An 18,899-nucleotide genomic window follows, 5' to 3' on the forward strand; every position below is an offset into this window, starting at 1 on the left:
CATTAAGATACATATAGTGTTACTAGCATCATTGGAGGATTGCTTTGAGGAAAGAAGTTCAAATTCAGATGAAGTCTACAAAATATTAAAAAATGAAGATAATTGAGTATTTAATCCTTTTTGTCTTGATTATTTTGCTATTTGCTTTGTTTTTTCTCTTCCTAAGTATTAGGAATCTTTTTATGGAATCCATTCCTGTTGGGAAGAAAAGAATAAATTTACCCCCTTTAGAGAAGAACATAATATTTGAGTGACAGTGGTACATATTACCTTTAGAGCCTTTGAGAATAAAAATACCATATACTTTCTGTCTAGAAGTAGGCGGTCCTTTCCTGCTGATAAAATCAGATATGTTCTCTCCCACATCCACCAAGATATTTATACAGGACTCTGTTGCCAACACAAATAGTCATCCAGACATGGAGGAAGCTTAGTGAATGATATGCTAAATTATCAAAAAGACTTTCTCTTCTTTCTCCTCTATGTTCTTTTATTTTGATTCTTTCCCAATATGAAAATTTTACAGGCAAGAAATAAAAAAATGGAAAATTAGCCAGCACTTACCAAAATTAATTAAAACAACTGTATTATTATATAACCCTTTTTCCTTTTTTAAAAATCACTAAATGCCTAAACTTGCTTCTTCCATCCATTAGAGAATCATAATCCAAGGGGGAAGAAAATGAAGCTCCTTTGGCTGTTAGTTTTCAACTCTCGTTGCTTTAACTCTGAAGGACATGTCTGGATTGTGGCCATCATTTTCTGTTACTTCATTTAGTCCTTGTTATTTTGACACTAACCAGACAGCGACTTGCTTTACCATGCATCACTTGCCTTTGTCTCCTACAATCATGTTTATAACAACAGGGCTTATTATTGATGAGATGGTACTTAGTCTATTTAGTTTGTAAATGTCAGAGGCTTCTGTAATGATTCATTTAGGAAACTGTAAAGGTCACTTCAAACACTGCTGTTTTAAGAATCAGCCTTCAATTTTAAAAGCACTAATTTTACATTAAAATTAAAACTATAATTCTGGACATTCTGCAATAAGAAAATCACATATTTAACTACTTAAAAATCTAATCCTTCTAGCTTGAATGAGTGTAATCCTTATTAAGACTGACTTAAAAGAATTGTGCTCTGTTCGTCAGTTGTTTACTGAGTACCTAGGATGTGCAAGGTATTTTCTAGGGGCGGATGTGGACTGGGAAACATAGTAGGTCTGTCTGGTCTGGGGAACATAGTAGGTCTGTCTGGTCTCTGCCCTCCGAGATCATAATCTCATGGAGGAGACAGAAAAGAGTTCCACCATTTCATGAGCAAATGTGGGAGACGCGTGCTCTGAAAAAGTATATAACGAGGGAACCCAGTGGGCAGTCAGGGACGGCTTCTTCGGGGAAGCAACATTTGATCCCAGATGTGAGGTATGAGTAAGAATTACTAAATGAAGGGGAAAGGAGTCTGGGAGTGCACTTCAAGCAGAGAGAACGCCGTCTTTAGGATGCCCAGGTGAAAAGGAGCCTGATGGTTTTGAGGAACCAAAAGAAGGGCCATATAGCAAGCAGGCGGAGAGCAAGTGGAGCAGAACTGATGATATGGAGAAGACCGAGATCATGCAGGGCCTCCCCAGTCTCCAAAGACCCAGGATTTGCGTCTTAGTCATTGAAGGCTTCAAGTAAGGAATGATCCTATTGACGTGTTAAAGGGTTACTCTGGCGTTAGTGTGGAGAATAGATTGGAGTGGCGCTGCCGTTAGAACTTTACGTGATAATGAAAGTGTTCTATATTTTCCCTGTCAGTACAGTAGACAAGGGCCACATGTGGCTATTGAGCACTAGTATGGCTGAGGAGCTGAATTTTTTAAATTTTATTTTAATTAATTTATATTTAAACGGCCACATGCTGTCAGAGTGCAGGAGACCAGATAATTGGCCATTGCAGACTAGAAGGCAACAGACAGTGGTAGCTTGGGCCAGGATCGTATTGGTGAGGACAGAGAGGGGTGGATGGATTCAAGAGACGTATAGGAGGAAAGATTAGTAGAGTTTGATAACTCATTGGATATGAGAGGGAGGGAGAGAAGAAGTAAAGAATGATTATCTGATGTCTAACTTGTCCAGTTGAGAGGATAATGGTGCCACTTAGTGAGACAGAGACCAAAACAGAAGGTAAAACTGAGGAGAAGATAGTTCAGTTTTAACCTGTTCAATTTTAGGTCTCTATGTAACCCTCCAAGTGGAGTTGTTGGGTAGGTGTCAGGAGAAAATTGTCTTGATAGCTGTAAAATCACTGATTTACTTTTGTATAGCTGAGTCAACAAATAAAGGTTTATTTTTTTAGATAGATACATAAAATTAGTTTTGAGTTATAAAACTTAAAATGCAATTTTTCAAAATAAGGATATCTTATTAATGCTCAAGTTCTCTATGAATTCTAGGAATGATATTTCAATAGATTACGAATCTGTTTTTATACATAAACATGCTTGAAAAATAAAAGTATTAAAGCAGTAGGCAAGAGAATACGTTTAGCGTTGTATGGCAGAGAGCAAGTGGATCTAAATTCGAGACCCTGTGTGGGTTGTAGAATCAGATGGCAGTACCAATGTGGTAATCTCATTTAGCCTCTAAAGCCTCAGTTTTCACACTGTTAATGAGGATACCTACCCTACAAGCTGCAAGATTGTTGGTAATATTTAAAAAATGGCAGTGGAGGAGGGATTGTAGGAATGGAGTATTAGGAAGAAAAACTTCTGCTCTATCTTTCTTACTGCCTCCCCTCAAAGGAGTTTGATCCTTCAGATTGATAACACTGGAAAACTTACCAAATAATAATAATAACAATAATAAACCACAAGAAGCTGGGGAGCTTCTTATTTTATTGCAAACCCCCTTTTTTTAAGATTTGCTATTACTCATAGCTGTGACATAGTTTATATTATTGAGAGCTAAAGCAATTAAAAATTTACTTGAATATATACCATGAAACATTTTAATTTGATATTTTTGCTAGAGAATCAGATTTTTGGAATGAGGGGTGATTATATATTTTTTATCTTCGTGTTTACAAAACTACCCTGGCAATTATTTAGAGTATATCATATTAGTTAACAGCACATCTGCTCATTTCAGAATATCTTTCTGAAAACAAGAGATTTGTTGGCATTTAAATGTAACGTGAGTTGCAGTTGACGTAGGGTTTTGCATCCCTTTTGCTAATGTGATTTTGCTCCATTATCTGAATTAAAGGCTGAATCACTCTCAAATTCATTCCCCCTGTTTGCAGATCATGTGTCCGTTGGAGGACTTGGAGACAGCTTTTATGAATATTTGCTAAAGGCATGGTTAATGTCTGACAGGACAGATCTAGAAGCTAAGAAGATGTATTTTGATGCTGTTAAGGTAAACGCAATATTTAAATTATCTTTGCCACTCAGCTCTAACTTATAACTTGCATATTAATCGAGCTTTAATGAAAAAAATGGAATACTACTTGAGTGGATTACCAAATATTTCCGCTTAGGTAGAGTTCAAATCTGCTAAGATAATTATAACAATAGCAATCACGCTTGATGTGTTTAGTTCTAATAGGGCAGTTAAAAGTTTTTTACGTGGTTCAAACCTCAGTTAAGATTCACATATCTGAAAAATGGGTATTTTTCTTCAATAAGTATGAGTTCCCTGCGTAGAGGCACAATTAAAATTATGAGGAAAAAAATCCTGAATTTGTATTCTGAAAATTGACTAAGTTAAAATTGCCCAAGATTACAGGCAATCCCCATGGTACCTCCATTTGAAATAAACTTTTCTCCGGAGATATATGGACAGTACTCTAAGGAAATTCACATAGAAAATCTGAACTAACCAAACTAATATTTAAGGGAAGAGTTTTCATAGTTTTGAAAGGTCCTTTATAGTGGAGCAGGAATGAGAGGGAACAAATACTTGTTGAATTGCGTACTGTGTGCTAAGCAGTGTCTTAGGTAGATACTTTAAATAAAGTGTGTGTGTTTCCTCACAGTAGTTTATATATTATTCACCCAGTTTTATAGATAAGTGAACTGAACCTCAGAGATGTTGAGTGTGGAACCAGAATTCAAACTAAAATTTGTGTCAACACATGTCCCTTTTTACCTCACCACTATGGATTTATTTGTGAATAAGAATTTCCATGTTACGTTTAAATGTTTCTTTATGGGCAATAAGTTAGTAAGATAAGTTGGAAGTTACTTAACAATGTCTACAGAAAGTGACCAGTGGAAGAGTAAACTAAGAAGCACCTCCCATTAAGTCTCAGTCAAAAATGAAAATAAAATTTGAAAGTAAATAAAGCAAAAAAATAAAATTATTTTATATAAAATACTTGAACACGTACTCAACTTTTCAGGAACAAAATTTTTTAGCAGAATCAAGTACCTTTGTGATTGATAAGTGTTTTATATGGTAACTCAAATATTTTTTAACATTAATTATTATCAAGGCATCTCAAATAACATTGTAAAATTATGGCTAAATCATCAGAAAATTGACCTTTTTATTGACCTCTTAGAAAATTTTTTATAATCGAGAATAGTAACTCATAGGAGAAAGAAATGGAAATTCATAATCTCAGTGATGTAACCATTGTTCTAAAATTGGTCTCCCTGAGGGGAGGTGTGGGTGATTTGACATAGGCTGATTTATTTATTTAAATATAAATGCAACTTGCTCTGCTCTGGTTGACCAGGTTGAATATTACATTGGTTCCCACCCATGACCAATAGGGAGCTTCACTAAGTAGAGCAGGTAGAACTCTTTACTATATCACATACAGGAACTGGAACAAATGCCTTGATTAGAATGGTGGCCTTCATTTTGCACAGCCTTTATTAAGGCACATGATGAACATCAAAGGCAAACTAGGAGATGGTTCACATGGCCTCTTCCAGGTTTATTTTTCTTCCCTCCTATGAGATTTCAGGTTTTAACCTAGGAAGTTCTTTTCCATAGAGTATGGTTTCCATTATGTCATTTTTTAATTACTATCCTGCTAGACATTTTAAATATTCTAATCTTAAAGTGCCCCTCTAAGATCTTGATGTTCCAGGAAAGGCAACTTTAAAATATTCTTTGAAATAGTTTCCCCCAGTTTCTAGAACTATACCCACACAGCTTTAATATATTGTATTTAGACAAACCATTGGCAGGAAAATCCATTAAGAACAGATGAAGTCGAAGTGTTTCCTATTTCTCTTAGTCGTAAAAACACTTTCAATCCACTGTGTTTTTAACTTAGAAAGCAAAGTTAGAACAATTAAGCTTCTGATTTTGAGAAGTAGCCCAAGTTTCTTTCTGCTAAGTTGTGCTTTAAAAGACCATTATTATAGAGGAGAAGATCCCTTACGTTATTGTTCAGGACAGTTGAGTTCCTGGAGATATAGTTCATCAGTTTTAACTTCAAGTGGATTTTTGAAAGTGTTTAATTCCAGAGAGGTATGTTTTCTTTGGTTATTTTAATAAAAAAATACTTTGAGCTTTCAACTAACTATGATGGCCTTATCTGGAGACCATCACCGAGAATCCAGTGGTGGATGCTCACCCTGCCAGAGGTCCCATGGAGTGAATGGTACCCGGGCAGGTGATATACTAGACATTTAGGATTCTGAAGTCTTCATCAAAATGATTTTTTTTGAATACGGAAAGATGAAATCACAAAATATGCAATACTCTTTTTTCCTAATCACCTCTCTGTAGGCTTGACAAGTTTTTTTAGAGCCACTAAACACTATGTTTTCCTCCTTTATATTTATTTACATTTTCCCACTGCCACACAAATATTGCTTTGAATGTCTTGGAACTTCATTGTAGTTTATTTTGAAAGGTAGCAACTTGGTCAATATCATGCCAAAAATAATATGGTATTTTATTCAGGATCCCTAACAGGGTAATAATGTTTCCCTAATCCATGCTTAAAAGCTATTACTCTTGCCATGTAGAAAGAATAATTTCTTGGGTGATGAGCAAGTATCTGCTTAAAGGACTTTATTGCAATTTGTGCTACGAGAAGTGTAAATAGCTAAGATGTTCAGTTGCATTAAATAAGAATGAAATATTAATGTAATAACTAGATCATCAATAAAATTAGCTGTAACCACAGTTAATGAGCACAGTGTGTGTTCATTTATTTCTTACCATCTTGGTTTCATTTGTTCATTTCTAATAAAAGGTAGGAAAGGTTTTATCTGACCGTGTATTCATTTTCATCCATTCTCCTCTATCACAAGTTTTGTCTATGTCTACTGTTCACAAATGCACTTCCTAAAAACTCCTCTATTTTGATAACAGTGTAACAGGTATAGACACAGTCATAGGCCTTTTCCTTCTATGGAGTAATTGGGGAGGGGAAGCATTTCCTATTATAGTAGTTGGAAATGAGTAATTCCAAACACTTGCACTTCGTTTTTGCTTTTTAAAATATAAGGCTTATTTTATTTTCTCTTATCTATATTGTTTACTTACTTTTTTATTTTTATTTCTTTTGTGTGTGAGGAGGATCAGCCCAGAGCTAACATCTGTGCTAATCCTCCTCTTTTTTGTTGAGAAAGACTGGCTCTGAGCTAACATCTATTGCCAATCTTCCTCCTTTTTTTTTTTTTCCCCTGCAAAACCCCTGTAGATAGTTGTATGTCATAGTTGCACATCCTTCTAGTTGCTGTATGTGGGACACTGCCTCAGCATGGCCAGAGAGGCGCGTCGGTGCGCACCCGGGATCCGAACCCGGGGCCGCCAGTAGCGGAGCGCGCGCACTTAACCGCTAAGCCAGGGGGCCGGCCCTCTCTTATCTATTTTAAAAGTATATCAACTGTCCTGGGGAAACAATAGAAGTGTTTTATAAATAATTTTTTGTAAACATTATTGTTTCTCCCAAATTTGCAGATCTTTATTCTTTTTTTTTTTTTTAAAAGGATTTCTTCATTATATACTAATGTGCTTTTTAATAGCATTATTAGAGGGTAACTTAATTCAAGTATTACCACAATGGAGACGTAAATGATGTGATAAATGACCTTTATCAAGTGCTAGTCGTAGTACTGACCACTACATGAACAAAATGTTGCAGGAAAGCTCGGTAGATACTACTACTCCCATTTTATGGATAAGGAAACTGAGGTTTAGGGATACAGAAGCAAATTACCTACAAAGTTCACAGGTAGTAAGTGTCAGAGCTGGAATTTGAAGCCAAGTGACCTGACTGGAGAACAGCTTCTCTTTCCCACTTGGTCTGTCTACCCCTTGGAGCCTAAGAGCGAAAGGAAAGGTCTTAACCACCAGCCTGGATTTTACCCACAAATATGCTGCATTCTTCATCCAGAGTAGGGGCTGTGCGTTGTGTTATTTCTCCTTTTTTGTAAATGGAAATGCACTAAGCCAGCTGTTACCACTACATCAGTGGCCCGTCTTTGAGAAGGGGGACAGCTTTTTGGGTATGAGGACTGCAAGTGTTGGTCATGGAACCAAGCAACGCTGACTGGGCTGGCCCAACAGCATTACTTGTAACTCACCAAACTAATAAGGCATAGACTAGAGGGAGAATACAGAAAGCAATAACAAAATTTCAGGTTGACTTGGATTTGTAACACGAAGCTCAAATCGTGAGTGATGTTTTATCTTCTTTTTTTTTTTTAACATTGAGGGTGTGTTTTTAGTATAAATTTGAGAAGAGGTTGCAAAACGTTGAAAATAAGTATTACTTTCAGGCAATTGAGACCCACTTGATCCGCAAGTCTAGCAGGGGCCTGACGTACATCGCGGAGTGGAAGGGGGGCCTCCTGGAACACAAGATGGGCCACCTAACCTGCTTTGCTGGAGGCATGTTTGCGCTTGGGGCAGACGACGCTCCCACAGGCCTGACTCAGCACTACCTTCAACTCGGGGCTGAAATTGCCCATACCTGTCATGAATCCTACAATCGCACATGTGAGTACATGTTACTCTTCATTTAGTCTATTCCCATATGCTTTTATTTCATTCAGTGAGGAACTTCGCCGTTGCTGCCATCGAAAGAATATCCGCTGTGCCCGATGAAACCTGATGATCATGATTAATATCTTAAAGGAATTTGTATTTTTACTTTAAGAGGCACCGCTTTTCTACATAAAAGTATTTACCCTTATTTTGCCAAGAAACAAAAATCCAGGCCATAAAGAGTTAAGCCAGTCTAATTTACTGACCCTGCATTAGGTTAATAATGTTGAGTAAGAGTCTCTGTCCCTGTGCAAGAAAGAAACTTAGTATTTTATAAACCACAATTAATCTTCCCAGTATCTCCGTGAAACAGATTATGAGTCTGGCTCCCTTCTTATAAAATAGGAGTTTGAAGCACAAAGATTAAATAACTTTTCGTGACATAATGACCTAGAATTGTTGACCACTGATTTTTTAGCTAAAGAGGTGTTTTGTGGTACCCTGTACCTGCCTGGTGGGTACAGGTAAATGGTGGTTAAATGAAAGAAAAGGAAGGATCATAACCATTTTCTAAAATGGACTCTTTTTAAATGACTAAATTTTAAAAGTATATTGAATATTGCTTATGATCTGATGTTTATAACTGTTCCTTAAAATGATTGTTTTGGCATCTCTCTCGAGTGTTGGGAAGTACTTGCTAGTTTCCTTTAAGTTACAGACACTAAGCATTGTCTAGGACAATAACCATTGTCACCTATCGCATGTCCTTTAGTTGTGAAACTGGGACCAGAAGCTTTCAGATTCGATGGCGGTGTTGAAGCCATTGCTACAAGGCAAAATGAAAAATACTACATCCTCCGGCCAGAGGTCGTGGAGACTTACATGTACATGTGGCGACTGACTCATGATCCAAAGTACAGGAAATGGGCCTGGGAAGCCGTGGAGGTGATGTTCTAACTTGCTCATGTTTCTTAAAGATAAATGTCTCAGGAAAACATGGTCAGTGATACCTATAAATCTAGCATATCAACTTTTCTATGATTTTCAAAGCTTTAACCAACCTTTTTTCCATTCAACACTGCGTGTTTTCAGTTTAGTCATCCTGTATCCCTGGCTTCAGCTTGCTTTATGTTAACAATGGTATAAATATACCTACTTTGATGCTGAAGGAGATATCTAAAGGCTGAAATTAAGTTCCCACAACTATGGAAATGGTGATCACTTAGTTCCACAAAGGGTTACTTAGGGATAGTCACCCCTGCCTATTGTCTGTTTCAGGATACCACTATGTGGCTTCTTCTGTTAGTCTTTGGGCATTGAAATGATAATATATGCCTTTATGTAGCGTAAATTAGCTGCTTAGATCTAGCTTTTAGAAAGAACCTGTAGAAGAACTAGTTTGTGCAAGAGTATTCCTTCACTAGTCTCAGGTTTCTCTGAATATCCATAAGCTTTCCATCTGTCCAGTGTGTTGTTCTAATTGTCTTGGTCACCTCTTCGGTCTCTTCCTGCCAATATGGGATATCATCTTCCTAAACGAATCTACTCAACACTTTGTGTGCTGGAACCCAGCAGAGGCGCCCTCCAGGATATGCACCCAACAATGTCTAATTTTAAGAGCTATTATTCTGAAAGGAATGGGAGGGAATTCAGGGGATAAGAACAGGCAAGCGCTTTGATTACTCTCCCTTCTTCTCTAGCACTCTTTGTTAGCAAGTTAGCTGTCTTTAAAAACTGTCCATTAGGAGTAACTTCTCTCAGGAAATCTAAAATGAATATTGCCTTTGTGTAAAATTTAACTAATATCTTAGGAAGCCGTCGATGAGTCTTGCTTATTACCCTCTTCATTTAGTGTGTGTCTTATCTCTAGTCATCAGTCATTTTGAATAATAGCATTCTTTAGGCCTCTTTTGTTTTTTTTGCAAAGTTTTCTAATTATGTTTAGTCAATGGTAATTCCAATTTCTTTAAATTTATGTTTTTTTCCTCTGAAAAATGTATTAAAATTGAGGTTCGCCTAAGCTTAGGTGACAGGGAATTATTTTGGTCTTCAATAGACCAGCAAAGGAATTAAGACTAATACTCACCTTGCAAATATCAGTATAAATTGAAAATATCAGGAATAACATATTTCATCAAATGTAAAACACCATAATTGATAAGGAACACCATTATTTTGTATACCACTAAGAAAGTACAACACTACCAACTAAATTAGGCCATGCCAATATTAGAGATGTTAAAATGTGAAAAAGGTATGGCAGAAATTGATCAAAAATGGAAAGTAAGTAAATCTCTATTGCCATGTGGGCAGGAAGTGTTGATTTGCTTGGTTCTTCAGGGGAATTTGTTTGTGAAGTAATAAGGTTGGTTTATGTGTTAGAATTTTTATGTATTGTCAACTTTTAGTGTAACATATGACATGAAATTATTTCCCTCAGTCAGTCAACACAGGGATTTCCCCCTGTTTTTACCACTAATAATTTCTGCTAGAACTTGAGATACAGTGGGGAGGGAGGAGTGCTGGGGGCTCTTGCCTTTCTTAAAGCACTAATATCATAGACTTAGAAGCTGCGGCAGCACTTTGTTTTCCCTTGTGTCATGTCCCCTCAGCCACCCCCACCCCTCATCCCCCCTTACCCCACCCTGTGTTTCAGCTACAGCTGCAGTGGGCAGGCCCCTTGCATGCTGGCAGCATCACTTCGAGCGCCCACTGCTTCTCAGCTGTTGTGACTCAGAGCTTCTTCACAGGCAGCTGGCTGTGTTCTGGGAAGTGTGGGAGGGTTAATGGCCCCAGGGGCAACCCTCAACCAATGAGGTTTTGGAGTTGATGGATAACTGTCCCAGTCTTCCTTCTTTGAAGAATAATTCTGAGATGTTCCTCGGGATTTCCAGCAGGAGGGAGCCCCTGTTGCACACAGCTGTAATTGCTCAGCATGTTTCACTAGCTCTTCTCCCTTCCCTGTTTCGCTCTCCCCACTTGCTCACTTCCTGATATCACCTCCCCAGAAACTCCTACATCCAACCCTCGTCTCATGCTCTGTTTTTAGGGGAACCCAAACTAATGCATAGGGGATCTTAAAAATCACCTAGTCCACCTTCCACTCAAAGAAAAGACTCCTCTCCGTGTCTTTGCCAGATGGCTGTTCTTTATCAATTCAAGGACTTTGTAGCAAAAAGGAATATACTACTAATAAAGTAATTCATTTTTTAATGGCTGAAAGTATTAGAAAGTTATTCCTTTTAAAACCAGAATTTACAGTGTTCTGTGCTCTGGGGATACTGGAAGAACAATCCTCTCTCTTCTACATTTCAACTCCTCAGTTATCTGAAGTCAGCACATTCTGCCAACTGTTCCCTTACTCACCCATCATTTCCCTCCACCTTGTCCTGGTGACATGGTTTTCAGCTGTGGTCTTTCAGGGACGAGCAGTATGACTCAAGAACCTCTCCTCTGAGTGTTATTTCCCACAGCCTATGGTCCAGCTTGTTCTTTCAGTAGATTTATAAAACCCCTGGCTCATGTTGAAATTATGGTCGAATGATGTTAGCTACTACGTTAGCTACTGTTGACACATCTCTTTTGTTCCGTGCTTGTTTTCATCCATACTTGCAGTTTGTAGTGTCTGTCAGCCATCTTCCTATCTTTTAGCAAAGCACTCCCTTCCCAACCTTCTTTCACTGATACACTTGGGAAACCTGCTTTCCATGTCTTAACCAAAGTTCTGAATAATAATGTCGAACACAATAATAATGTCAAACAAGATACAAAAGTACATAATCCAGCATGCAGCAATAGAGACCTCCTGCACTGGTTACCACCACCCATTCATCACAAGTGTTCAAGCACTTGTGACTCTACCCAATAGGAAAACATCTACCTGATAGTTCATTTGCTTTTTCTCAATAATGTCCTGAAGAACTTTATTAAATACCTCCCAATTAGACATGTATAATATTCTGATAAAGCTCATGCTATGTTATACATATACATTCCTGTATGTGTAGGTAAATATAGATTATATAATGTCTATAATGTAGGTATGTATAGATTATATAAACGTCTCCGCTGGTCCACCGTAGCAGATAAGCCTTATATAGGGATTTCTTTTCTTTTTTTTGCACAGACGTATTTCTCTAGTCCTCTAAATCTCACCTTTTCCATGTGGATATTCCGGCTCTCAGAGAGAGATTTGTCATCCTAGTTCCTGCTTCTACACCCCAGGCTTGATCCCTGTTTGTAAACTCTGATATGTCCATTTTGCCTGGTTCTACCTTTGAGGTCAGACCAAGCTCAACCGGTCAGCCTTATTATTAGCATTGTTCCCTGGGATCTACTCTTGGAAATGTCCATGGATCAGCTGCGTATCCGACCTGGTAGATAAAAGGATGCTTTCTAGCCTCACAATGATGCTTTCTGAGTAGGATTTAGCTCATGCTGCTTGCTACTCTCTTACCTTTCTCCCTCCTAAGAAGTACAGTCACTTGGGGTCAGGTGTGTCTTTCATCCTTTGTTGAGAGCTCCAGTCTGTCCTTCTGTTCTCTGCTCTTAGCACATCCCAATCACATATGGTCGCTAATAATGTAAGCATTTACGTAAAATTGAGGTAGTCCCTATGAGTGGAGGCTGAGAGTCCCAAGAACAGATTGTAGTAAAATGATGTTCTGATCAGATGACGCAGCATAGATATGTGAATGCTTCCACCGCTGAGATACTGTAAAACCAGGGCCTGTTACGGGGCCCAGGAGAGCTGCTTGTCCCCAGCCTCACATCCCTAAAGTCTTAAAATTTAGAATTGACATGATTTGTCATTTTTTGAACGTTAAAAATGCCTCTTTGGCATTTTCCTTTATTTTTTTCTTTTTAATTTACCAAAAGCCTCAAAAAATAAAACTAGCTAGGCCTTTCTAAACTCTGAAAAGTCCCTATCACTGTGCTGAGTGTGTCCTCATCTTGTTTTTTTTCTCATGACAACCCCATGTTGAGCAAAGGGCGCTGCCTGGGTCCAGGACCCTCTGAGGCCACAGTTCAGGAGTCTAGTGCTGGGATTCTGCCCCTCCTCTGAAACTTGAGGCTGTGTTCTTAACTACTGTGGCCCGCCACATTAGGACTGCGGGAGAAGAAGAATGAGTGGGGTGAACTTGAAAAGAGGAAAAACCATTGGGCGTTGTCTACCCCCCAAAACAACTCTTTTTCTATAACAAAACAAGGCGCTTATAGAAATTTTATGGGAGGAAGGGGTGGCTGTCTTTCATGCCTGGCCCTCTCATGAGCTTATCACCAAAGAGCTTCAAGGGAGAAACCAAGAAAAAGTTTTGTGATTATAATCCTTTTTTTTAGGAAATATCTGGAAATAGGATTTCACTATGTTCCGTAACAACAAACTTACCCATTTCTTCTAAATCTTGATTTTTTTTTTTTCCTTTTTTGCAAGTAATTTTTGACCTGCTCCAGTGTATCTGGCATTTGACTTTTTATCAGAAAGAACTTTTATCAAAAAAGGAAAGGAGGAAAAAAATAATAGGACCTGGGGCCGGCCCCGTGGCTTAGCGGTTAAGTGCACGCGCTCCGCTACTGGCGGCCCAGGTTCGGATCCCGGGTGCGCAGCGTCGCGCCGCTTCTCCGGCCATGCTGAGGCCGCGTCCCACATACAGCAACTGGAAGGATGTGCAGCTATGACATACAACTATCTACTGGGGCTTTGGGGGAAAAATAAATAAAATCTTAAAAAATAATAATAATAATAATAGGACCTGAAAGTTCTTTTCTGCAGGCTTTCCCCCAACTTGGCTCCTTTTCTGCAACTAAGAATATAATCAAAGCATTTTTTTAAAGTTGATCTTATTTTCCCAGTAGCTTTTAAAAAGTACCAAATCGTTAGACATTTTCTTAATTCATGGAGCCTGCCAGTGAGATTTTCTTTAACCTGGTAATTAAATGCTTCTCCTCGTGGCCCCATGCTCTCTCCCTTCTGCCCTCCAGCCACAGTGCGCAAAATCAATCTCCTCGTTATCAGTATCTGCAGTTGGAAGCTGGGTACTCAGCTCGCTGTCCCCACTGACTGGATTCGCCTTCTCTCTCTCTTTTCTGGGCTCTGCATTCTTAGAGCCATGTTTTCCTCCAAAACCCTTTTCTAGCTAATGAAGATTTTCCTCAACTAATACAGCAAGTTCTGTGCTCTCCATCTTCTTGATAGTTGTGCAAAATGGGAGAAAAATGAGGTGTAATGATGCATGTAAAAAAAAGAGGGGACAGGATTACTGTTCATAAAACTGAAAAATACATGAAAAATGACATGAGAACCTAAGAGTAACTTTATCTTATTAATGTTTCTTATATCTTTTTGATTTCATTATAAATATTAGAGGTTTTAGTTTTAAACTATTATTTTTGTCCGTTCTATGGATTAGAACCAGATTTCTGATGGCAATTTTTTTACAATGGAAATTTTTATTGACCATACAGTTTATAGGATTAGTGGAATATGGTAAGTAGAAAATAACTTTCTTGGAGATGAATATGCCTGGTAACTAGCAAAGCAGCCAATGTAATTTCAAAATACAACGAGCGGTCAACTTAGTGGCAGCTGACAATGTGGAAGGCAAGTTATTTTAGGTTGTTACCCAAATTTGCATTCCCACACTGCCTAACCCTTATCTTTTCCAAAAATCTTTATAGTCAGACTATCCTACAGGAATGTAGGATCATTCCTCTCTAGATTATTACCAGTGGATTCATCCCATCTTCTTCCATCCCAGACTAAAGAAAAGAAAAATGTATTTTAGAAATAGATATCAGCCACATTTTTCTCCCTGCTTTCCATTTTCTTCTTTTATATCTGTCACCAGTATCACTAATTAGTACTCCACAATCAATTTTTAAGAAAGAAGGTGTTCTGATTATAGCAGCAGCTGATTTTGGTCCAGTGCACTTTCTCAACCAGTGGTTTATAATCCCAATTGACATTAACAATCTCTCAAAACCAGGGGTCAGCAAGCTTTTTCTATAAGGGCTAGAGAGAATTAGGCTTGGGGGCCATATGCAACCACTCAACTCAGCCATCATAGAGAAAAAACAGCCACAAACAATCTGTAAACAAGTGAGCATGGCTGTGGTTCTGTAACACTTTATTTACAAGAACAAACAGCAGACTGGATTTACCCTGTGGCTCACAGTTTGACGAACCCTGCTCTAGACCATGGGAGGAAATGGTAAAAATCACTGAAAAATTATTCCAAAGCTAAATGTAGAAGTGTTTCCAATTAGGTGAGATAATAGTGTTCATATGTCCTTTAATTTTTCACTTTATTTGCATTGACATTTTATGGTTTTTTAAATTTTTACCTAAAACTGTTACAATCTCTCATATTCAATTTGAATCTTTATTTGAATTTGAATCTAATAATAAAATTAGTGACAATCAGTTTACTGAAGTATGACCTTTTTTTTTTTCCCTCTTCTTTGTAATGTAGGCCCTGGAAAATCACTGCAGAGTGAACGGAGGCTATTCGGGCCTAAGGGATGTTTACCTCAGACATGACAGTTACGATGATGTGCAGCAAAGTTTCTTCCTGGCAGAGATGCTAAAGTAAGTAAAAATTATTCTAAAAGTGTGTGGCTGAGGTACCCAGTCAGATCTTTGTAGATGTCTTTATCATGAACACATTCAGATAATACCAAGTATGACTGCTTCCGAATGCATACAAGTTTGATGACTTGGAGCTGCTCTGTATGGGTTTCATACACAATACCAAGCCCAGAGTAGCTTCTTTACTCCACATGAATGAGTATATCCCCCCAAGGTTGGCTATGATTGACTGTTGTCCATGGTTCTCCGTGAGATGAATGGAGACATGATACAGTGTTTGTGGTGTCTTCTGGTTTCGCTACCTGACGTGGTCTTTCGGTCCTCATGTACTCATGTCTCTCTCTCCAGGTATTTGTACTTAATATTTTCTGATGATGATCTGCTTCCTTTGGAACATTGGATCTTCAATACCGAGGCACATCTTCTCCCTGTGCTATCTAAGAATAAAAAAGAAGATGAAGTCAATGAAAAATAAAGAGACATTTTATATTTTCCTCTGTTCCATTCCCTTCACTGCATACCTTAATAATTCCTTTTCTGGTATTCAGGCACATGATGAATTTTTATTAATAGGTCTGTGATTATTCTAAGTTCTAAAATTGTTTTGCAGTCTTTCATGTTTACTATCATAGGCATAGACAGACCTAAATTCCTTATCATATCTTTTATTATTCAATCAGTGGATCACAAGTTGTTTTGCTTTTTTTTTAAGTATTCTCTGGAGTTCACGAAGGTGTAGTATCATTTTTATTAAACTGAATAAATGGTATACCAATGACCTCTTAATTACAATTTTGATTTGACTGCAAAACTTTTTCCTCTTCTATGAGGAGATAATGTCTGCTTTAAGCTGTAATGTTTTGCCATGTTGCAAAAAGCCATAATAATAAATTAAATATTAAAATAGCTTTTTCCTTTTCAATTTCATGTTAATCTGGTTTGTCTATCCACCAGAGACAGATCTTATAACTGTGACAGCCTCCTTATGCGGGTCTATCATTATTTGATAGAATGTCTTCTAAAATACTTCACTCACATTATAATTCAAATTAGAATGTCATCCCAAAAGGATCGTCACATGTTGACCTCATTTCATTGGAACCACAGTATATTTTTGTTGGTTAATTACATTAGTGTTTCCTAATTTGTGAATTTGTTCTCAAATGTTACTTTAAATGCCCTGTATCACTTCTGGATCATGTACTGGTTAATTATTTTTTCCATTCTCTACCACAGAGCGAGGTGAGCTTTCAAATTCTGCAGAGCTCTGCTATTACTGAATTACATTTTTTAAAGGGAAATAGTATAACTTTTAGTGGGTTAGCTTTTGCTTTTAACTAAATATATGAAGAAATTGGTCTCCCTAAAGAGAGGGTGAGTATTTCATATGGTTTTTTGGTTTGCATTTCATCTTTAATTTTTTTCTCTTGAAAAAAAGAAAGCATTACATTTGGTTCAGATTTTTCAGATTTGAAAAGGGCCCTTTCTCAAATGTAGTAAATTATTTCATTTCAGTTTATGAAAGCAAGATATAACTCTGAAAGAAGCTTTGCTAATGTATCTATTCATGCTCAGTTGAGGAAAATCTAATAAACTTTTAGGCCAAATAAGATTATATTATATTTCATCTGGTTAAATTCAACATAGAGATCCCAGCTTAGAAGCAATATATAAGAATGGACATTCCCCATCCCCCACAATCCTGTAGTGGATCAAAATAATTATATGATTCTTCAAAGCATTGTTTTGAGATATGAGTGGTTTTCCCAAGAATAGATTTGGTGACACCTTATGTTTTCTTATCATATTGGTTCGTATTTTAAATATATTCCCATGAAAGGGCTAATATGATGATGCATATACTGAGTACAAAGACCTTAACCCCCTTCATTGTCAGCCTACAGTAATCAGATAGATCAGTGTGACCCCATGGATTAGGCCGAAGCATATGAAATTGCTGCATTTGTAGTTTAAAACTGTTCAATATAAGCAATTTTGTATGGTTCAACCTAATGTATTTTAGGACAGTTATTTTCTCAGATCTCCATAGACTTAATTGTTTTTGCTGTTTCAGCTTTTGAAAGTGTTTCAAAAGATTTCCTTTGTCTGAAAAGACCACCTTGTGTGACCTGCTCTTTTTTCAATATTGTACGTTGCTTTATGTCGAAAAATAAATTAATAAAATTAGTAAATGAAAAAGATCCTTTAGTGCATCATTATTGCCATGTTAAAGTGTTTCTGTGACCCAGAATAACTTCTTCCACTCCTATCTTTAGCTCACCTTATGAAATGAATGGATAGTGAGAGTCCTTTTTTCCCGGGACTTAAAGGCAAAATATAAAAGATTATTGCCAGAATTGGGCCTTATGTATTTAGATTATAATTTGTGCATGAATGTCCTTGGACTAGCAATTTAAATTAATTTATTTTCTCTGCTTTTCAGTTTGCTTTGAAAGAATACAAAGCTGATATGTATTTCTGCAGCAGATCGGATATTAAAATCAGGTTGTGTGTACACACTGCAGTATAATGTACCTTTTGTATTCTGGTATAAATAAGCAAAAGAATTGTACTACATGTTGCTCTGCCACTGGCAAGAGCAAAGTTTTTTCAGTTCTAGAACTTGGATTGTTAAACATAAGTCCCAAAACACCAAAAATGTAAACAAGATAAGATATTAATATTATGGTGATGTTATTTAATTAAAGTTATATTTTGTGTTAATTATTTTAAACGACTGAAGTCCTTAGGTAGACACTGTCTTTCATTCATTTGCTGCAAAACTGTGCAGTTAAGTTTACATATGTATTCACATCCTGAAAGGTGAATAATTAAAACAGCACTTAATTTTGTGTTTGTGCATATGTTTTGGGTATGCTTTGTGCAATTAATATTACATACATAAGTTGTATGGCAATTTACAGAACTCAGTGATGTTTGTCATGACTCCTTCATGTGTATTAGCCGTCCCTTCCATTGATTGTTTTTGATTTGTACATAAATCCATTCTGTCATTTCCAACTTTATATAAATCTCTAATGTTATAAGAAACATAATAGATTGACACATAATTTTTAAAACTATATTTGTAAAATTTCTCTATTGTGAATAAAGCCTTTTAATATATCTCCTCATTCGTTATGTTTTTCTCCTTTTAAGTAAGCTTTTGTGTATGTGGGGTGAGCTTGTACAGTTGCAAATGGAAATATTAGATCCTGATAGTAATTCCACACCACACCCAGAGAATCTTGACAAGGAAACATTTCCCATTAAAAACTTTAAATTGCAAGTAATTTTGCATACACAGCCTTTGGTTAATCAAATACCTTTATTAAGAATCTAACATGTCCAACACCAGGGCATGT

The 18,899-nt window shown here is 37.1% G+C and overlaps 1 protein-coding gene across 1 annotated transcript in view; it reads left to right on the top strand.

Annotated features, from left to right (window-relative positions):
* MAN1A1 (mannosidase alpha class 1A member 1) overlaps positions 1 to 18,664 on the top strand; it is a 154,660-nt gene extending 135,996 nt beyond the window's left edge. Inside the window, exons 8-12 of the mRNA XM_058566376.1 lie at positions 3,289 to 3,404; positions 7,739 to 7,958; positions 8,719 to 8,891; positions 15,419 to 15,534; positions 15,883 to 18,664. Of these exons, the coding sequence (XP_058422359.1) occupies positions 3,289 to 3,404; positions 7,739 to 7,958; positions 8,719 to 8,891; positions 15,419 to 15,534; positions 15,883 to 16,009 (752 nt within the window). The 3' untranslated portion in view covers positions 16,010 to 18,664. The remainder of the gene's footprint in view (positions 1 to 3,288; positions 3,405 to 7,738; positions 7,959 to 8,718; positions 8,892 to 15,418; positions 15,535 to 15,882) is intronic.
* The last annotated feature ends 235 nt before the right edge of the window (positions 18,665 to 18,899 follow it).

The sequence above is a fragment of the Diceros bicornis genome, chromosome 23 (genome assembly GCF_020826845.1).
Source record: "Diceros bicornis minor isolate mBicDic1 chromosome 23, mDicBic1.mat.cur, whole genome shotgun sequence".
NCBI lineage: Eukaryota > Metazoa > Chordata > Mammalia > Perissodactyla > Rhinocerotidae > Diceros > Diceros bicornis.